Source organism: Schistocerca serialis, chromosome 1 (assembly GCF_023864345.2).
Source record: "Schistocerca serialis cubense isolate TAMUIC-IGC-003099 chromosome 1, iqSchSeri2.2, whole genome shotgun sequence".
Classification (NCBI taxonomy): Eukaryota; Metazoa; Arthropoda; class Insecta; order Orthoptera; family Acrididae; genus Schistocerca; species Schistocerca serialis.
Window position 1 is genome coordinate 704,168,396 of NC_064638.1, and position 23,145 is coordinate 704,191,540.

Sequence of the window (23,145 nt, forward strand, 5' to 3'; positions counted from 1 at the left end):
CTAATTTTTTGATATGTTTATCACCAAAATTTGCAGTAACTCTAATAGCACAAGTAGCTGAACTCAAACTTTTTATCAGATCATCAATGTGTTTCTTTCAGTTCTGTATCTCATGGATGCACGCGCCCAAAAATTTTGAATATTCTGCTTTAGCTACAGACTTTCACTCAAACTCTGTCTACTAATGATGTCGTGCCATTTACTGTACAGAAATGTACATCCTGTTTTTCATCAACATTTAATGAGAGTCCATTTGCAGAGAACCACTTAATAATTTTCTGAAAGACATTATTTACAAGTTCCTCAGCTAATTCATGTTTGTTGGGTGTGATAACTATACTTGTAGCATCAGCAAAAAGAACTAGCTTTGCATCTTCGTGAATATAGAGTGGCAAGTCCTTAATATGCAGAGTGATTATAAATTAAAATTTCAAACCACTGTAGAAATAACACCACTGGTCAGAATGAAGTCAAATTGCAATGGAATATTATTGGAGAAGGGGAAAATGTATGGCAGAAGAAAAATAAATAGTTCCATAATGTAACAAGCATCATAATTTAATAGCGGTTGTCTACAAATGACAAATGAATCATACATCAATGCCTAAGGTGTACGTTTGACGTTAAACAAACTGTACTACTCTGTCTACATGAGTGTATGGGTGTGGTATTATTAGTTACGTAAGCACATTCACTGTGGCAGGATCACATCACATCTGGTGGGAGAAACGGGGGTTTTAATTGTCCTGAGGCTAAAAACTGCATAAAAAAGCATCACTCACATTTGTTTTTAATTGTCGCCAAAAACTGCATAAAAAGCATCACCCACATTGGTTTTTAATTGTCCTGAGGCCAAAAACTGCATAAAAAGCATCAATCAGAATCAAATCATATTGTTAATTTATGTGTGACTGGCACAAAACATGTTCAATATGCTGTCCACCGTTTCCTACAACAGGTTGAAATCAAGAAACAGCATGTTCCTTAACTGATCACGTTCAGAATGTGTTGCACAATGTGTGCCGTCAATGCAGCTAAGTTTGCAGTCAGAACACTGAACACATCATCTTGCAGATAGCCCCACAGCCAGAAGTCACACAGATTAAGATCAAGTGATCAGCACAACCAGGCTTAAGGAAATGGCAGCTGATAATTCTAGCTTTTCCAAAATGGTGATTCAGCAGCTGCTTAACTGCATTTGCAATGTGTGGAGGTGCGCCATCTTGCATAAAAGTGATCTCATCCACACTGTTGGAGAGCTGGAATGACATGGTTGCACAAAATACACTCATAGTGCTTTCCAGTGACAGTACAGGTAACAGGATCGGAAGCACCTGCCTCTTTGAAAAAATATGGTCGTATGATAAATGATACCGTAAATGCACCCCACACAGTGACCTTTTTTGGATAAAGTGGTACTGGTTGGTTTGTGTGTGGATTTTCTATTGCCCGTATTCAGCAATCGTGTATTGATGTATCCTTTCAGATGGAAGTGGGCTTCGTCTCTCCACAAAATCTTCTACAGCCAATCACTGTCCACTGCAATGCGAGCAAGAAATTCTAAAGCAAAGGTCTCTCTTGCTGGCAGATCAACAGGTAGCAACTCAAGCACATCGGTAATTTTGAATGGATAGCAAAGAAGGATGTACATAGGATTTTACGCACAATGTTCATGGGTATGTCCAATGTTCCGGCAATTCTCTGTGCACTGTATATTTGCACACCACCACTCATCCCCTTCTGCATTGCTGTGGCCACTTCTTCCACCGATGTCGAATCAATTCGATTCCTCCCTCTACCAGGTTGCACATCAAAAGAACCCATCTATTTGAATTTCCAAATCATTTTCTCCAGACCCACGGCAGTCATTGGACCAACGCCTTTCTTCAAATCCTTCAGTATCCGGAACTTCTGCAGAGCGACGTGTGCACAGTCATCATTCTTGTATTACAGCTTCACAAGCAGAGCGCGATCCTGCATTGAGACAGTCGTGGCAAAAATCACAGATGCGAAAGGAGGAAAGCAATGTACCCGCTGTGTTTACGACAACTTCAATGGGTCGTGCACATGACAGGTGTTTTCATTTACGTATTCTGACACATACAGCACCATATATTGATCAATTTTCACACTACTTTTTTTTCTGCCACATGTTTTCCCCCTTCTGTGATAATATTCTGTTGCAATTTGACATCATCGTGATCAGTGGTGTTATTTCTACAGTGATCTGAAAGTTTATCTTTAATTATAATCACCCTGTATATTGAGAACGATAAGGGACCCAAGACTGAACCTGTGGGATCCCATTCTTGATACCTCCCCAGTTTGAGGAATCTGCTGATTTTTGTGCATTATTTGAACTGTTTATTTCAACCTTCTGCACTTTTCCACTTGAACCATTTGTGAACTATCCCATTCATATCAGAATACTTTTGAGTATCTAGAAGAATTCCATGATTTACACAGTCAAAAGCCTTCGAGAAATCGCACAAAAATCCCAATGGGTGGTACTGTTGGAGTATTCAGAGCATTTAATATTTGATCAAAGGAAGCATATATATAGCATTTTTTGTTGAAAATCATTTCTGAAAACCAAATTTACATTTTGCTAGTACTTCATTTTTACAAATATATGAAGCTGCTCTTGAACATATTATTTTTTCAGGAATTTTGGATAAAGATGTTAGAAGTGAGATTGGGTGGTAGTTAGTGGCATCAAACCTATCCCCCTTTTTATGCAATGGCTTAACAATAACATACTTAAGTCTATCAGGAAAAATGCCCAGTTTCAATGAGTTATTACATATGTGGCTGAGAATCTTGCTGATCTGTTGGGAACACACTTTTAGTACTGTGTTGGAAATGCCATCAATTCTCCATGAGCTTTTGATTTTGAGTGAGTTATTATTTTTGTAATTTCAGAAGAAGAGGTGGGTAGAATTACAGTTATCAAAATGAATAGGCATTGCTTCTTCCTTGCCTTTTATAATGAACATCTGGATCCTATTTTCTCCAAAACATTGCAAAACATTATTAAAAATATTTTCAACTTTTGACTTTTTGTCAATAAACTTGTCATTCAGTATGATGGAGGTACGTTCTTCCTGTGCTCTTGGTTGTCCTGTTTCCCTTTCAGCAATATTCCAAATTGTTTTTAATGTTATCTACAGAGGTGCTAATCTCGGACATAATACAAACACTTCTGGAATTTTAATAACTTTCCTTAATATAGTACAGTAGTTTTTATAGTATGTGACTGTTCCTGGGCCACGACTCTTCCGTGCTGCGAGATACAGTTCCCCTTTCTGGTTACAAGATATTTTTATACCTTTAGTAAGCCATGTTTTTTTTACATGATTTCTTACAATTATATTTCACTTATTTTCATAGGGAAACCGTTTTCAAATATATTCACAAACATATCGTGGGAAAAAAATATAAATTAGCATCAGGTTGCCAGTCGACCCCATCCCAGTCTAACAGCTGCGAGCTTTCCCTAAAATTTGCAATTGTTAAATCATTAATTGAATGCACCATTGTGGAGTATGGTTTTGCATTACTGTATGCAGCTATGTCATATACTGTAACTAGCTGTGCATCAAGATAAGAAAGACCATTTTTGACAGGAAAAATGTTTATTAGATTAAATTTATCTTGGTCTATGAAAATATAAGTGTGCTGCCTTCCTGTACTATCGAAGTAGGAAAATAAGTAACTGCTGTCAGATTCAAAGAACCAAGTAATGCTTAAAAGTTCATTCTTCCTATCAAACTCTTTCAGAAAATCTAGATTGAAATCCCACAAAATTATAATTTTTGTTCCTCAGTCAGACGTATGGCACACCAAAAAATCCAAGTTTTTCAGGAGTACCTGAAAATTTTCCAGTGGGGGACCTGTACTCTGTCACTATTATAAAAGTACCTTTATTTAGTTTAAGCTCAAAGGCACATTCTTCCATATGTTGCTGTATACAAAGTTTTTGAGTTTCTAAATTTTTCACACTATATCTGTTAACATATTTGGCAACTCCTTCTTTCTTCATATTGTCTCTGCTTACATGTGCTGAAAGCTTACATTCACTTACATTTACCTTTTGCATATCTGTGACACTGTGATGTTCTGACAGGCATAGTACATGTATTACATCCTCAGTTTCTAAATCTTACAAAAAAACAAGAAACTTATCCACTTTTTTTTAAATCCCCTGATATTCTGAGGCAATATAGTAACATGATTTTTCACTGTACTTTTGTGAGAATCTTGTGATATTTCAACATCTTTAGTACCTGCCTGTCGGAGCTTCTCGTTAAGCGTATCTCCTTTCAGTGTTGTATCACTGGATACTGATCTTAGCCTTAGAAAGAGGTACTCATATGACTTGCAGTGCCGCCACCCCCCCCCCCCCCCCCCCTCCTCCTGTCAACCCAGCCAATTTATCCTTCCCTTTCCTATTGAGATGCAGTTCATACCTAGTGAAATCCCATCTACCTATAGCATTAAAAGGAACCCATTCTATGCCTGACAGGGTAGCAGTCGATCTGACTCTATATTGACCCCCCCTTACAGAATTGTTCAACTGGGTCCAATCATACTGCATGAAAAAAGGCATCAATCCAACATATGATGCACTCTCTTCAAGGATGGGCAGAAATGTTCATTTTTAGGCATGGAATAAGATCCAGCCATTTTTGTTCGCATGTAATATTGCTAGTGTGTGTCGCAGCATTCGATATATTTGCTTGAAAATGGTAAAATTGCAATCTCAGCCCTGGAATGCACCTCAACATGCCAGAAATCTGTACCATCTGCTGGAAGTACCAGACGAGCACCTTACATTTGCATAGATGACGTGTTTATTTCAAAAAATAATTCAAATGTAACATAAACAGTACATATTTTGTACGATATGTAGAATGACAAATTATGTTTTGTAGCAGCGAATTAAAAATGTGCAGTATACATATTGTCATAATTTGTTTTTACTAATGGCGTTCCTACCATTGCACATCCCGTGCCAATATTTATGCGGTAATGTTAGAAAGACAACAACTTCTTTGCATTGGCCCAAAAAATGCTACTTATAGAGCACATTGCTGTGAATATTGATGATCCAAGTCTGGTGAAGTAAAATTTAATCTCACATAATGAGTCATGAAGGTACATACTGTGTTTCAGCAAGAGATTTCATTTGTGAGCTTAATTTTTGTTTGTATTGGTCACCATAGCTGTGTATAATGTACCCATACTGTTTAAAACAGAATGTCATACACCGGATCTGACAAATAGGAAATGGGATGAATTGTATCACTGAGGAACAATTTGTGTAAATGTCTTAATTTAATTCAAGATAACACACACACACACACACACACACACACACACACACACACACACACACACACACACACAATACAAGTGTTCCTGAGCTCCCCTGGAATTGGCAGGGATAGGAACGAATGCAGATATGTGTGTACTCAAATGGGCCATGCCTTAAAGGTGACTGTAACTGGTAGAACATATTGGATTGGTGCATAAGTTTGTAGCATTTTTCCATAAACTTAATAAACACAACAGTTACACATAACAAAGGCTTTATTCATCAATAATATGTTCTCCTTCACTATTTACAACAGTCTGCCAATGCTGGGGCATCTTTTCAATTCCACAACTGTAGAAATCACATGGTTTTAAGGTGAAGAACTTGTTAGGCCATGTTCGGAGTGCATTTTCATCCAGAAAGGACATTCCTTGAAGACTGTTAGGTAGAGTGTGGAAAAGGTGAGAATTTGAGGGTGCAAGATTAGGTGAATAATGTGGGTGTGGCATTACTTGCCAACCTAACTCCTGTCTAGTGTTTTTTGTCAGTTTAGCAGAATGCAGGCAGGTGTTATTTTGGTGTAGCATCACTTCACATAATCTTCCTGATAATTATTCTGGGATTGTGTCTGCAAGACATCTCAGTTGTTGTCAGCAGTGATGGTTAAACCTTGGAGAAGCAATTCGTAGTTTGCCACACTGTTGCTGTTCCGCCAGATGCATAACATTATCTTTTGTAGATGCACACAGATCTTTGTACAAGGAGTTGCTGCTTTGTTTGGGCTCAGCCATTCCTTTCTTTTCCTTATGTTAGCATAAAAGACATCATTTCTCGTCACCAATAACGTGCAAGATAAGAATGGTCGGTGTTGTTCATGAGCCAATTGATGAGCAAGCAGAGATGCACATTTGGCCACCCGCTGATTTTTGTGATTTTGGCTTAGGGCATGCAATACCCATACACCCAATTTTTGAACGTTCCCCATAGCACACAAATGTCGCACAATGGTGGAATGAGAACAGTTCATCACATGTACAAGTTCTCGAGTACACTGATGTGGGTCATTTTTGATTAATGTGTTTAAACAATCTTCATCAAATCCTGAAGCTCTTCCTGAATGTGAAGAGTCACCAATGTCAAAACGATCCTCCTTAAAATGAGAAAACCATTTTCTTGCTGTGCTCTCTCCAGTGGCATTATCTCTATACATGGCACAAATATTTCTGGTTGCCTCTGCTGCTGTCACACCTATTGATCTCAAACACAAGAATATGTCAGAAATGTTCCAGTTTCTCCGCTTGATACTCCTTTTTCTAGCATCCACAGCTCCATTCACAAACTCCAGATAACAATATGTAAAATCAGATTACAACAGTGAACTACGATAAAAAATGACAATTGACAAACAAGCCTGTAGTAACCGGAGTACTACCATGCAAAACAAAAATGCTATGAGATTATGCATCAGCCTAAGTTTTGGTTAAGTGCACAAATCTTCAGCCTAAATCTAATTTATTTTGGGCTATACTTTGCACACAACATTTTGTTATGGAGATTCTGTGGTTAACTGCTTATCCACTTCTACTGAGTCGATAACACAAATGAAAGTTGTCAAATGGTACGGCCACTGTTTGAGACCACAAAATAGTTGAAAATAGTTGTACTGTTATGCTGTGACAAATATTTCCACAGTAATATTAAATCAGAAGAAATCCTAGCTAACAATAGGTACAGAGATTGACAACGCCATCCGTTCAGCAGCTGCTTCCACGATTCCCTCTTCCTCTGTTTCTCCCCAACGGAAAACTGACTCTTGGTGGACCCTCAAAACTTCTGAGGCTGTTAAAAACTGCCGTTGTGGACTCCAATGCTACAAATGGCATCCATCTCTTCCCACTTTCTGATATTCAAATGGCTTCGTGCCCAGCCCCATTATCTTCTTAAATGCCAGAAACGGATTTATTGGGAACAACATGATGCTGCCATAGGGCTACACACTCCCTCTTCACATCTATGGACAAATATCAGGTGCATATTTGACTGCTATCCTTGTACACGTGTCCGGGGAATTTCCCTGACTGCTTTTATCCTTACCAGCCCAGACTCTACCACTGAGCATTTTGCCCAGGCGTCAATATTAGTCCACCCTCCAACCACGTCCCATCTTCTCAATCACTATCTGGAATGATTCCCTTGTTCCTTCGTTCCCCTTTGTCAGGAGCCTTGTAACGCCCCATTTAGAGAGTAGGAATTCACTGGAGCCTATGCTCTCTTCCCTGCCATGACTCCTGGACAGGTCTGGGTGCATAACCAAATGTTTCAACACTTATTGGTAGCTAGCCAGTGTCATATCCTTGCCCTTTTTAACCATCCCTGGCGTGATGGGAAATTTCTTTCCCAGTGGCAAGAAAGTGTTGCTATCCCCATTATGAAATCAGGTAAACTGCCTCTTCAGATGCGCAGCTATTGTCTGATCAATTAACCAATGTCGTCTGCAAGTTACTTGAAGGGTACAATGAGTCGAATGCAGTATTGGATCCTTGAATCCCGGGACCTTTTGGTTTTGACCCAGAGTGATGTTTGACAATGCTGCTATGCTACAAATAATTTATTCCACCTGGAGTCTGCTACTCGAACAACTTTTGCCAGGCATCAACACTTTGTTGCAGTATTCTTTGATCTGCATAAAGCTTATGATACCACATGGCACCACTACATCTTTTCCACCTTACATGAGTGGGGTCTCAGTGGCTCACTCCCAGTTTTTATCCAGAACTTTCTTTCATGTCGCACTTGTCAGGTACATGTTGGCGCCTCCCATAGCAGCTCTCATTTGCAGGTGAATAGGGCTCAATACGTTTCTGTTTTGAGTGTCTCTTTTTGGTGGCTGTCAGTGGTCTGGTGGCAGCTGTGTGACCTATGGTGCCCCATCTTTCTATGCTGAAGGCTTTTGCAGGTACTTTTGTTCATCTGTGATGTGCATTGCTGAACAGACTGCAGGGAGCAGTATGATCAGTGCAGTCTTGGGCTCTCACTCGAAGCTTCCACATTTCAGCTGCTGACACCTGTGTTATGCATTCTGTTGTCGCCACTCAGTGCATCCCCATCTAAATCTGTATCTTTATGGCTGGTCCATCAATGTAGTGGATTCTCAGCATTTTTTGGACTAGTCTTTGATGCCCTATTGAAATGAAATCCCATCTTTGTCAACTAATGCAATACCAATTGATACACAGACTACTCTACTCTCTTGCAGCTCCAAAGCATTGGTCCAGTCCCATCTACATTATGGGAGTCTTGCATACAACTTGGCATCACCTTCGATGGTACAGATGCTGAACCTGCAACATTACAGATGTTGGACCTTACACACCATTGTGAGGTACGACTGGTAGCTGGAAACTTTTGGACTAGACCCGTGATCAGTCTCCTAGCATCTTCTGCACCAATCACTTATGTGTTACGCATCTGCTGCTGATACGAGGATCCCCCTCCCGCAGCGGCAGCCTAGGTCTGTAGTTAAGATTGCCATCCACATCCAGTCCCTCCCTTTTTTCCCAGGAACTCCAGCTTTCCCCTCTAGAACCTCTTCTCTGGACCCACTCATGTACATCTCTGGTGCATCCAAGGTACACAGCTTTGCCTTGACCTATTAAAAGGTCCGAAATACTTGGCTTCACCGGAAGTCCTCCACCACCAATTCTTCTCCATTCTCAGCATGTTTTTGGTTTCAAAAGTAGTGTATACTGATGGGTCGATGGTTACTGTTCACACTGGCTTTGATTATATTCATGCAAGATGTAATTAATGTCAATCCTTGCTGCGTGGGTGCAGTGTTTTCACTGTGGAGTTGTTAGCCATCTCTCTTGCTCTTGAGCAAATCCATTCCTGTACTGGTGAGTCCTTCCTCTTCTGTAGTGACTCCTTGAACAGTTAACAAGCTCTTGACCAGTGTTACCATCACCATCCCTTGGTCGTGACTATCCAGGACTCCCTTTTTGCCCTCGAACAATGTGGACACTCAGTGGTCTGTGTCTGGACACTGGAACACATTGGGGTTCCAGGGAATGAATTCACTGTCAGGCTGGACAGTTTGGTACCGAAAAGCTGCCTCTTGGGATTGGTATTAGAGAACCAGACCTTTGATCAGTATTATGTCCTCAAGTTCTGGGGATTTGGAGTACAGAATGGCACACTCTGACTTGGCAAACAAACTACAGGCAATGAAGGAGACCATGAATTTGTGAAGGTCCTCCATGCGGACCTCTCATGAGAACTTCATCATTCTTTGCGTTTGCCGTATTTTGCTGACTCGTGGTTATCTCTGGCATGAGAATCCGTCCCACTCTCATTGTGGTGCCCATTTTTGTGGTTGACATTTTGCTGCACTGCCCTAACCTAGCTGCCCTGCAGTGGACTTTTCATCTTCTAGACTTGATACCCCTGGAGTTAATAGATGACGCCTCAGCAACTGAGCTGGTTATACAGGTTATTCGTGAAGGGAGTTTTTATCGGTCTCTCTAAAGGAGGGCACCTCAGCCTTGTGGGCCCATTGAGGTGTTGGCAAAATGCCCTGTTTTGTCTCCTTTGCCCCAACTAGCCAATGGCTGTCTGTGCTTGGTGGTCTGCCATCGCCCTCTCCCTACCTGTCCTTTAGCTCATGTTCCCCTTCTTGCGTGTTCTGTTGTACTTGGTGTTCTTCTTCTGTTGTCCTGTGCTTCTCTCGCCCTGTCCATGTCACTAGTCTTTTCTGTCTATTATTGGGTGCACTGTCTCTGATAAGTGGCAGGGGGGTGGGGGAGGTATCCCCCCATTGCACTGTCTGCCTTTGAGGGCCTCCAGCTGCTCCCTGGATGGAGCAATCACCTGCCTTTCTTCTTTCCCCCCCTTTTCTTCTTCGTTGCTCCTTTCTCTAAATTTTTTGACCTTCAATGACTTTGGCATTTTCTTTCCTTGGGTTTTGCGCACTAGGCCCTTCTTTGGTATGTAGTTTTGTTGAATAGCCTGTTCCAGGTAGGATGGACTGATGATTTCGCATTTTGGACCCTTTGATCATTAAACCAACTAATTAAATCATCTGTGTCTCCTTTGCAAAAGTAATCTCTGGCATTTACCACTGGGTTCTGCAATAGTGGGGACACCCTCTGTCTGTGTTGATCTCCATTTTCTCATTCATCATGTTGCCTCATATCTTTTGTTTACTTACCATGCTCTTTATCCACCTGCATTAGCGCTCTAAATGCTATGCTTTTCTACAACTGTAACCGTGGATTTGAAGGTAGTGTTGCTAAAAGCCCCCTCAGTACCCAGGAACATGCAGAGAACAATTTCCTGTGAATGTAGATCTCTTTCCACATTCCCAACACGTTGACAAGGTGTATCGCATGATTTGCCTGATGGTTGTGCTTGTTGGTTTTCATGTAGAGGAACCATCATTAACCTTCTTTCTGAAACATGCTCTTCAATCAGTTTTTTCTGATGTCTTTAGAAGAAAGGAAGACAATCTGTTTGGTCTTATGTCCTTAGTCTTGGTATGATCACTTCTGTTTGGGTTTGGGATAAAGACAACATCCAAGCGTAAGCAATGACTCTAGCTGCTTGAATGACCTCTCATTCTTGTTGCATTTGAACTAAAAAGATTCCTCAGGACTTGGTGAATTTTGTGGTTGAAACATTCTTACCGCCCACTGAATCTGCTTTAGTTACTGATTATCTGCCAGAGTGCATGGGATCTTGAGCAGCATATCCAGTGCCTCATGCACTGTCTTTGTAAACCAGCAATCCTCCTCCCTTACAGTCCTTCTGGGCTCTGTTGGCATTCTTGTCATAATTTTCTTAAGTCTGGGCATAGCAGCTGTAATCTCTACCTCCTCACATGATACTTTGTTGTTGAGCCTATCTGCGACTCAGCATCTCCGCTATATCATGAGTAGCAACTTTCATTTCCATAATGTTATTATATGAGATACTGAATTTGACTGGTTTGATGCGGCCCACCACAAATTCCTCTCCTGCGCTAACCACTTCATCGCAGGGCAGGAAACGTGCACCCTCTGTCCTCAGTTATTTGTTGGATATATTCTAGTGTCCTTCTTCCCTTATACTTCTTACCCTCAGCAGCTCCCAAGCTAGTAGCATGTAGGTTATTCCCACATGTTGTAACACATGTCCTATCACTTCATCCTTCTTGTGATTGTTTTCCATTTGCTCTGTTTTCCACTGATCCTCCGGAGAACCTCCTCATCCCTTATCTTATCAGTCCACCTAATTTTCAACGTTATCTGGAGCACCACATCTCACATGCTTAGATTATCTTCTGTTCCAGTTTTCCCACTTCCTGTGAATGCTGTGCTGCAAATATATATTCACAGAAATTTCTTCCTTAAATTGTTTGATTCCAGTAGACTTCTCTTGACCAGGAATGCCCTGATTGCCTGTACAAGTCTTCTTTTTGTGTCATCCTTGCTTTGTCCATAATGAGTTTTTTGCTTCGAAAGTAGAATAATTCCTTAACTTCGCCTACTTCATGGTCACCATTCTTGATTTTAAGTTTCTCGCTACTCTCATTTCTGCTACTTTTGTTACTTTCATCCTTCTACGGTTTACTCTCAATCCAGATTCTGTACTCATTAGAAAATCCATTCCAGTCATCGGGTTCCATAAGCCCTAATCACTTTCACTGAGGATTGCAATGTCGTCACTGAGTCTTATCATTGAGATCCTTTGGTTCTGAATTTTAATCCTGCTCTTGAACTTTTCTTTCGTTACTGTCATTACTTCTTCGGTGTATGGTTTGAACATTAAGTGCGAAATACTGCATCCCTCTCTAGTACTTGTACATATGTTATGCTACCTGTCTTTTTTTGAATGCTTTTTCTAGGTTGATAAATCCTATTAGCATGCCTTGGTTTTCTTCAGCCTGGCTTCTGTTACCAAGTGCACTATCCTAAAGCTAAACTGATTGTCATCTTTCAGATTCTCACTAGTCCTTTCCATTCTTCTGTGTATAATTCTTGTCAGCACCTTGGATGCATGAGTTATTAAGCTGATTGTTCGATAGTCCTCACTCTTATTTGCCCTTGTTAGCTTCGAAATTGTGTGGAAGACATTTTTTGAAAAGTCTGATGGTACGTTGCAGTCACGTAGGTTCTACACATCAACACAAATAGTTGTTTGGTTGCCACTTCCACCAGTGATTTTAGAAATTCCAGTAGAATTCTATCTATCCCTTCTGCCTTATTTGATTTCAAGTCTTTTGAGACTTCTTAAATGCTGACTGTAATTCTGCATCCCCTTTGTCTTCAATATTGACTCCCAATTCCTTGTTCTGTCATGTCATCAGACAAGTCCTCCCTCTCATAGAGGCCTTCAATGTACTCTTTCCAGATACCCACCGTTCCCTCTGCACTTCATAGTGGGATTCCCATTGCACCTTTAATGTTACCACCCTTGCTTTTAATATCACTGAAGGTTGTTTTGACTTTGCTGTATGCTGAAGTAGCCCTCCTGACAGTCATTCCTTTTTCTTTCCTGCCTTAGCTGCCCTGTGCTTCCTATTTATTTCATTCCCAAGGAATTTATATTGCTGTATTCGTGTCTCCCCCTGCACATTTTCCCCCTGCAGGTCTGGGGGCTAGAATAGGCCCTAGGTATTCCTGCATGTCGTAAGAGGCAACTAAAAGAAGTCTCTCACATTTCAGCCTTTATGTGATGGTCTCCTGTAGGGTTTGACCTCAATTTTTCAAAATTTTCCCAAAGAGCGAGCCAATTAGGGAAGAGCGCCTTACGTGGTGCGTAGTGGTCTCCATCATGTGCTGAGACCTCTTGCATCCTTCGTCAACGTGGATCTGCACTTCTGCTCATTCTCCAGGTGTTGAGTGAGGTCACCCTCCTGGGTGCATTTCCCTCCATCCCCCGTGCAGTATCGATTTCTGCGCTGTTGACGATAATGGACTTCTTAGCTCGTTTGCACCTGATATCCAGCACGGTAGCCAGACCGTTATGGTGGGGCCGCCATGTACCCTGTTGGTTGTAGCTCCCTGACCACACAGGGATTGCTTTGCCGATGCCTGTAGGGTCCGAGGGATAATCAGGTTGCCACTGGTGCCTTCATCTTGGCCTTCGAGGGTGACACATTTTCCGAGAAGGTCAAGGTGATAGTCTGCTGCTGTGATGTAAAGCCATATATCCCTCCCCTGATGCGGCACTTCAAGTGCTGGAAGTTTGACCATATGTCTTTCTGCTGTTCTTCCAGCGTCACTTGTTGGGATTGTGGACGTCCTTCACATCCCAATACTCCCTGTGCGCTACCTCCCATCTGTGTCTTTCTCATTCGGGACAACGATGGTTCAATCCCGCGTCCAGCCATCCTGATTTAGGTTTTCCGTGATTTCCCTAAATCACTCCAGGTAAATGCCAGGATGGTTCCTTTAAAAAGGGCACGGCCGATTTTCTTCCCCATCCTTCTCTAATTCGATGAGACTGATGACCACGCTGTTTGGTCTCTTCCCCCAAACAAACCAACCAACCCATCTGTGTTTACTGCGGAGAGCAGCATTCACCTAGCTCACTAGACTGCAGGGTTCTCCAGAAAGAAAGAAAAATAATGAAATACAAGACCCTGGACCAACTGACAAACACTGAGCTGAGAGAAAATATGAGAGGGTACATCCTGTGCATAAGATGTCAACCTATGCCGCTGCTACGACAACAGTTCTGATCTTCCGTTCCGCTGCATACAGTTGGCTCTCAGAGCCATCAGACTCCACCTGCCCCCTTGATGTTGGGGGGCACTTCCCTCCCTGTTGCTCCTGCACAACCTACTTCAGGAGCAACACCCCACCAACCATCGGGGACATCAGTACCCACTTCTCAGCTGGAGAAGCATAAGTCTTCTTCAGCTCCTCTTGCCAGGGAAGGGATCACTTGGGTCACTGCCTTCCCAGATTCCTACCAGTAGCAAAGCTGACATCCGCCAATGGCTGAAGCAACCACAGGTAGCTGGTCGTAGAGCTTCACGGTCCTCCTCAGTCCCTGAAACTGAATTAGTGAAGCCCTCCCAGCCGAACAAACCTTAGGAGCAGCGAAAGAAACCTAAAAAGAAAAAGACCCCAATAACCAAGGCACTGCAGTGGCACCCACACCACCACTACCTACAAGCTCTGTGTCTGAGGATGAGGTGGAGATTCTGGTGTCCACTGAGGACGTAAATCTTACTGGGCCCTCAGACACAATGGATGTTGATCGCACAGGTACTCATCTGGTGGCAGCAGGTGACCCTGAGGCATAGACTGCCCCATTGAGTGTTTCATGCCTTCCCAGTCTCACGATCACGTAATATCCTCCAGTGGAATTGCAGTGGTTTTTTCCACCACCTGGCTGAGCTACGGAAACTGTTACGCTTTACACCTGCTTTCTACAATGCCCTCCAGGAGACCTGGTTCCTGGCAATGCAGACCCCTGCCCTCCATGACTGTAAGGGATTACAGGAACCGTAGTGACTATAGTAGAGTGTCAGGTGGAGTTTGTGTCCATGTCCTGAACTCAGTATGTAGTGAACCTGTGACCCTTCAAACCCCTCTTGAAGCTGTGGCTGTTGGGATGAGGACGATGCAGGAAATAACTGTCTGCAATGTATATCTTCCTCAAGATGGTGCAGTAGCCCTGAACGTATTGGCTGCACTGATTGATCAACTCCCTAAACCTGTCCTACTTTTGGGAGATTTTAACATGCATAATCCCTTGTGGGATGGCGCCATACTTACTGGCCATGGTAGGGACGTCGAAAATTTACTGTCACAACACGACCTCTGCCTTTTAAATACAGGTGCCCCCACACATTTCAGTGTGGCACATGGTACACATTTGGCCATTGATCTCTCGGTTCGCAGCCCTGGCCTTCTCCCATCTATCCACTGGAGAGCACATGACGACCTGTGTGGTGGTGACCAGTTTCCCATCTTCCTGTCACTCCCCCAGCATCATGCCCACAGGTGCCTACCCAGATGGGCTTTAAACAAGGCAGACTGGGAAGCCTTCACCTCTGCTGTGACCACTGAATCTCCCCTACATGGTGCCATCAATGTTGTTGTTGAGCAGCTCACTACAGTGATCAATTCCTCGTTCTTTAGGGTGCCCCCAGCGAAAGACAGTCCCTTGGTGGTAGCCGGAAGTCACTGAGGCAATTACAGATATCGGCAAGCTCTACAGCGACATAAGTGGCACCCTTCACTAGAGCACCTAATAGCCTTTAAGCAGCTCCGTGCCCCCCGTTCGCCGGCTTATAAAACGACGGAAACAGGAGCGTTGGGAGAGGTACGTGTCGACAGTTGGGTGCCATACATCACCTTCCTAAGTCTGGACGAAGATCAGACATCTCTTTGGGCGCCAGACCCCAACAGGTGCCCCTGGGATAAATATCAATGGTATTTTATCTACCAATGCAAACATAATTGCCAAGCACTTTGCTGAGCACTATGCTAGAGCCTCTGCGTCGGAGAACTACCCCCAGCCTTTTGCACCCCCAAACGATGAATGGAATGGAAAGTTCTCTCATTCACTACACGCAACAGTGAACCCTATAACACCTCATTTACAGAGTGGGAGCTCCTTAGTGCCCTTGCACATTGCTCCGACACGGCCCCTGGGTTCGATCGGATCCACAGTCAGGTGATTAAACATCTCTCACCTGACTACAAGTGACATCTTGTCATCTTCAACCAGATCTGATGCGATGGCATCTTTCCATCGCAATGGCGGGAGAGCACCATCATTCTGGTGCTCAAACCCGGTCAAAACCCACTTTATGTGGATAGGTACTGGCCCACAGCTTTACCAACTTTCTTTGTAAGCTGCTGGAACGTATGGTGTGTCGGCAGTTGGGTGAGTCCTGGAGTCTTGTGGCCTACTGGCTCCATGTCAGGGCAGCTTCCACCAGGGTCGCTCTACCACTGATAATCTTGTTGTGTCCCTTGAGTCTGCCATCCGAACAGCCTTTTCCATACGCCAGCATCTGGTTGCCATCTTTTTTGACTTACTTAAAGCATACGATATGACCTGGCGACATCATATTCTTGCCATGTTGTATGACTGGGGTCTCTGGAGCCTGCTCCCAGTTTTTATCCAAAACTTCCTGTCACTCCGTACTGTACGTGTCCAAGTCAGTGCCTCCCATAGTTCCCCCTGTATTCAGGAGAATGGCATTCCGCAGGGCTCTGTATTGAGTGCGTCTCTATTTTTAGTGGCCATTAACGATATAGCAGCAGTTGTCGGGTCGTCGGTCTCACCTTCTCTGTGTGCGGATGACTTCTGCATTTCGTACCGCTCCTCCGGTACTGGTGTTGCTGAGCGGTACCTACAGGGAGCCACTCACAAGGTGCAGTCATGGGCTCTAGCCAATGGCTTCCAGTTTTCAGCTGTGAAGTCGTGTGTCCTGCATTTCTGCCTGCATCGCACCATTCATCCAGAACCAGAACTTTACCGTAATGATGATCCACTCACTGTATTGGAGACATATCAATTCTTAGGACTGGTTTTCGACACCTGATTGACTTGGTTACCTCACCTTCGTCACCATAAGAGGAAATGCTGGCAGCACCTCAATGCTCTCTGCTGCCTGAGCAACACAAACTAGGGTGCAGATCGTTCTACACTACTGTAGCTCTACACAGCCCTTGTTCAATCCCGCCTTGACTGTGGGAGTCTGGTTTACGGTTTGGCGGCACCCTCAATATTGCGTTTACTTGACCCAGTGCACCACTGTGGAGTTCGCCTAGCGATGGGAGCTTTTAGAACGAGTCCGGTGACCAGGTCCTGGTGGAGACCGGAATTCATCCATTGAAGGTTAGGTGTGCACAACTGCTCGCCAGTGACATTCGACACGTTCGTAGTTCTCCTGCGCATCCAAATTACCGTCTCCTTTTCCCACCAATGGCGGTTCATCTCCGGCATCGGCGGCCCAGGTCAGAGCTTACGATTGCAGTTCATGTCCGCTCCCTTTTATCTGAACTGGAGTCCTCCCCATTACCACCTCTTCTTGAGGTCCATTCACATAGAGGTCCATTCACATATGCCTCCATGGTGTACACCTAGGCCGCAGATTCTTCTCCTCCTTTCGCATGGCTTTAAGGACTCCATTAAACCTGCGGCTCTCCGCTATCACTTCCTCTCGATTCTCGACATGTACCAGGGCCATGAAGTGGTTTACACTGATGGCTCAATGGCTGATGGTCACAAAGGCTTTGCGTACATTCATGCAAGACATATTGAACAGCACTCTTTGCCAGATGGCTGCAGTGTTCTCACTGCAGAGGTGGCGGCCATATCTCGTGCTCTTGAGCACGTCCGCTCATGCCCTGGTGAGTCATTTCTCCTGTGTACTGACTCCTTGAACAACCTACAAGCTATCGACCAGTGCTACCCTCCCAATCCTTTTGTAGCATCCATTCAGGAGTCCATCTATGCCTTGGAACGGTCCCGGTATTCAGTGGTGTTTGTGTGGACCCCGGGACACGTCAGAATCCCAGGCAACGAACTTGGCATCAGGCTTCTGTAGATGAGCATCTCCGAAACTGACCTGCGTTCTGTCTTATGCCGCAGGGTTTTTCGGCTTTGAGAGACAAAATGGCAGAACAGTATGCACAACAAACTGCGTGTCATTAAGGAGACTATGAATGTGTGGAAGTCTTCCATGTGGTCCTCTCGCATGGAATTGGTTGTCCTCTGCCTGCTCCGCATTGGCCACACTTGGCTAACGCGAGGTTACTGCCTCCATCATGAGGACCCACCTCGGTGTCGCTGTGGCTCACAAATGACGGTCGTCCACCTCTTGCTGGACTGCCCACTTTTAGCCGCTCTGCGGTAGACTTTTAACTTTCCCAGCACCCTACCTTCAGTGTTGGGTGACAATACTTTAACAGCGGCTTTAGTTTTATGTTTTATTCGTGAGGGTGGGTTTAATCATTTGATCTAAGTTTTAGCGCATGTCATTTGTCCCTCTGTGTCTTCCACCCTAGTGCTTTTAGGATGGAGGTTTTAATGTGTTGCAGAGTGGCTGGCTTCTCCTTTTTATTCTCATGGTCAGCCAGCCATGGTAATCTGCTCTCTTGTTTTGATCTCTTCTACATGTTTCTTGCGTCTCTCCATGGTTTTCATGTCCGATTTTGTCCATTTTAGTATTTGTTGCCCTTGTGTCATTCTTTTCTCCTTCCTTGCAGCTATGTTTTGTATGTCTTGATTATTTTACTCTCATCCTTGTGGAATTATTTTAATCGGAACAAGGGACCGAAGTCCTAGCAGTTTGGTCCCGCCACCTCCCCCCCTCTTTTAAACCAACCAACCTGCACATTTTTGTACTTCCTCCTTTCAGCGATCAATTGAAGTATTTCTTCTGCTACACAGGGTTTCTTCGCAGTTACCATCCTTGCACCTATGTTTGTTTGTCCAACATCTGTGACTGCCCTTTATAGAGACGTCCACTCCTTTTCAACTGAACTGTCTACTCTGGTATTCCTTATTGCAGTATCCACGTTCTTAGCAAACTCCAAATACATCTCCATCATTCCTCAGTACTTTAGTATCCCACTTCCTTCCACACTGATTCTTCTGGATGATTGCTTTCATTGTACTCCTTAAATTGTGACCTGACTTGCTGGGGACACTTCACAATCCAATCGCTGTCTGACCGTAATGTAATCCTGCTGGAATCTTCTTGCGTCTCCAGGTCCTTTCCAAGTACACTAGGGTGACAAAAGTAATGTGATAGCGATATTCACATGTACAGATGGTGGTAGTATCACATACAAAAAGTATAAAAAGGTAGTGCATTGGCAGAGCTATCATTTGCACTCAGATGATTCATGGGAAGAGGTCTCCAACATTTTACAGCTGCAGTACAGGAATTAACAGACTTTGAACACAGAATGGTAGTTGGAGCTAAACATGTGGAACATTCCATTTTGGAAATTGTTAGGGAATTCAATACTCTGTGATCCGCAGTGTCAAGAGTGTCCCAAGAATACCACATTTCAGGCAGTACCTTTCACCACAGACAATGCAGTGGCCAACAGCCTTCACTTAACGACAGAGCAGCTGCATGTGTGTAGAGTTGTCAGTGGTAACAGATAAGCAACACTGCTTGAAATAACAATTGAAATCAGAGTGAGATGTACAACAAACATATTCGTGAGGACAGTGCAGCAAAATTTGACATTAATGGGCTATGGCAGCAGATGACCGACACAAATGCCCTTGCTAACAGCACATCATCACCTGCAGCTTCTCTCCTGGGCTTGTGACCATATCAGTTGGACCCTAGACAACTGGAAAATATGGCCTTGTCAGATGAGCTGCAGTTTCAGCTGGGTAGAGGTGATGCTAGTGTTAGTGTGACGCAGATCCCATGAAGCCATGGACCCAAGTCGTCAACAAGTCACTGTGCAAGCTGGTGGTTGCTCCATAATTGTGTGGGCTGTATATACGTGGTTTGGACTAGGACCTCTGGATGTTGAGTTACTTGGAGCCCATTTGCAACCATTCATGGAAGTCATGTTCCCGAACAGTGATGGATGACAATGCACCATATCACTGGGCCACAATTGTTTGAAGAACATTTTGAACAGTCCGAGCATGTAGTATGGCCACTCAGATAACCTAACATGAATCACATCAAACATTTATGGGACATAATTGAGAGGTTAGTTTGTGCACAAAATCCTGCATTGGTGACATTTTCACACTTACGGACTGCTATAGAGACAATATGGCACACTATTTCTGCAGGGGACTTCCAGCGGCTTGTTGAGTCCATTACTGCACTACACTCGGTAAATGGAGGTCTGACAATGTAGGGAGGTATCCCACGACTTTTGTCACCTCATTGTATATCTCCTCCTCTTGTGATTATTGAACAGTGCATTTGCTATTACTATCTGAAATTTATTTGCAGAACTCAGTTAGCCCTTTTCTCTCTCGTTCCTGTTACCAAGCCCATATTCTCTCATAACTCTTTCTTCTGTTCCTCCTCCTACACCTGCAATCCAGTGCCCCATGATTATTAGATTTTCATCTCCTTTTACATACTGAATTACCTGCTCAGAACACTCATATAGTTTCTCCATCTTTTCATCTTCTGCTTACCACATTGGGTGGTACACCTGAGCTATTGTTGTTTGCATAAGTTTGCTGTTGAATCTGATGGTAATGAACCTATCACTGAACTGTTCAAAGTAGTCACTGTCTGCCCTATCTTCTGTTCATAACAAATCTTGCCCCTGTTTTAACATTTTCTGCTGCCATTCTTACCCTATATTCTTCTGACTGGAAATCCTTGTCTTCTTTCCATTTCACTTCACTGACCCATATGATATCTAGATTGAGCCTATGTTCCAACTTGTGATGTTCCATGTTGTATGCCTCATAGAATGTCGTACTGATGCTGGTTATTCCACCTTTTACTCAGGTTAACCTCCTCCTTGGCATTCCCTTTCTGGAGATCCGAATGCCTTGTAGGTACGTTTTATGTCTCTTCAGTGCAGTGGTTTCCATTACCCCTTCTGCATCCCCATGCTGTTGGTCATTGCTTTTTCTTCCGCTTTTTAGGAGCACTTTCCCACTGCAAGAGCAAGATGTTCTGCAAGCAGATGATGAATAAATAAAAACTTTGTTTCTCCCTTTACCCAAGACATTGTTACATTAATTTAGCAACTGGATCAGGGAGTCATATCATCATTTAAAGCTCATTATCAATATGAACTGCACACTTAAATAATAAATCCTTATAAGGAAATGGCAACATTCTTTAAATCTGACGACTGTTGCTTATTCAATAGGCCTAGCATGGCATAGTATGTCAGATCCCAATTAGGAATTGCTGGAACAAGTTTTCCATTGAAGAAAACACGACATATGGAGAACGTAGTGACACGTGTTACAACAACAATGACATTCAGTCTGCATGCTGTGTTCTCCAGTGTAATACGTGAAACATTGAACAATGTAAATAAAGTCTTATGTGGGTCAAGACACAAAGTGAATCAAATCACTTGATGAGCATTAAACAATATGCGCAAAAGAAAATGTAGGAAGTAGTCTGCGAAAAAAGGTTATTAACTTTTTTAAAGCAGTGGAAAAATGAAACTACAGTTGCTTGTAGACAGTGTTGTAAATTTTCATGTACTTTGTTGTGTATTTTATATAAAGTACTGCAGTACATAATTTGATTTGAAGTTACTGTAATATTATAGTTTGGTCACCAATTGAGTGAGGTTTACGTAATTAATGCATTAGGTATGTTTTTTTAAATGTTTTACTTCTAATGCCTTTTAAGTGTAAATTCTGAACAGTATATAGTACAGTATAGCATTGCATTATGTACTTTTCCAAACTTTACATGTGTAGTTTGTCCTTTCACAGCTCACTCGTGGTATACCACAGTTAAGCCATAATTCAGGGCTAAAGTGTGTCCCCCGACAATCAAGTTGTATCAGCTTCTAGTGTGTTTTCAGAATTGTGGTTTGGTATTTACAATATAAAAAGATGTGAAAACTGAGATTTGTTAACATTTACACTTGGTTTTTACTAATTTTTAAATTGTATTTTCATTTTATGCTAGAATATGACATGTTTATGTTTCCAATTTTAGGCATACTATAGGGCAGCAAAAGCAGCATTGGGAAGTGGTGACACTGACAAGGCTCTGCATTTTATAGAAAGAGGCATCCGTGCTTGTGCAAACCCTGCAGATTTACACAAGCTGAAAGCTGAAATAACTGGTAATAGTAAGTCTGAAAAAACTCTCATATTTGTAGATAAAGTTGTCAGTTATTTTATTCATGGTGCTTCCAATGCTGTTTGTTACAGGCTGTGCCAATTGTGACTGCAAGACTGTAGAGGATAAGCAAGAAGATGTAAGTTTTTATATGTTTAACTATTTTCCTCCTCCTCAAAAAACACTTTCTGGATTATGTATGATACCTTGTTCCAGTCATACATGATATGTGTATCAGAGGGAATTCAATTACAGTCATAGTCTTTTCATGAGATACATATAAAACAAAGTGCTACATTGCTTAATTCTTTGTGGGACTTATATACTTTGAATATCAGCGGTGATCTCTCAGTGTCTGTGTTGTAGTGCCTGCCACTGGGATTGGATGAGCACGACCATGACACTTTCACACTCAATTAATGAGCCAATCACAAAAAATACTGTCATCCACCCCCCCCCCCCCCCTCTCTCTCTCTCTCTCTCTCTCTCTCTCTCTCTCTCTCTGTTGTTTATATTCGATTTTAGAATTTGCGTTAAGGATTCACACATCACTCACGTGACAGTTTGTACTACCATATTTTATTTATTTGTTTCAAATCTTCATGCTACAATTTCTCACCATTGTTGTATTCATATCGGGTCTCCAGCTGTAACATCTCGATATCTGGACACAATATTTCGGCTGTCCACCTGTCCACCATCTTCAGGTGAGTAGGCCGTTGCACTATCTCTCCGGAACTGAAATCAAACAAGCCGCGGCGGTTCCTTTATACACCGACCGTGGGTCCACCACGGCTGCGCGAAAATAACTGCCTTGCAGTGACAGGCAAAACATCGCACCAGTGGTGAAAGCTCGCAGAAACGATAAATCAATATCAAACATTGTTGACAGTTCTTGAAGACTAAGACAAGGTCCATTGTTACTTAATGTCAAACAGAACAGGGTTCCAACTCTTACTTAAAGAATACCCCTTATCTCTGTTTATATTATTGTCAGATAGCCAGATTTCAATGGCTTCTTTCACTACACAGTCCCAATACCGCGACACAGGGGCAATCACTT

The 23,145-nt window shown here is 42.9% G+C and overlaps 1 protein-coding gene across 4 annotated transcripts in view; it reads left to right on the top strand.

The window, feature by feature from the left end:
• LOC126480916 (uncharacterized) overlaps positions 1 to 23,145 on the top strand; it is a 331,145-nt gene that overhangs the window by 16,270 nt on the left and 291,730 nt on the right. For 3 of the 4 annotated variants that reach the window (XM_050104327.1, XM_050104351.1, XM_050104335.1), the window contains exons 4-5: positions 21,957 to 22,092; positions 22,175 to 22,221. In XM_050104327.1, the coding sequence (XP_049960284.1) occupies positions 21,957 to 22,092; positions 22,175 to 22,221 (183 nt within the window). The remainder of the gene's footprint in view (positions 1 to 21,956; positions 22,093 to 22,174; positions 22,222 to 23,145) is intronic. The other variant, XM_050104343.1, reaches the window with a different exon arrangement.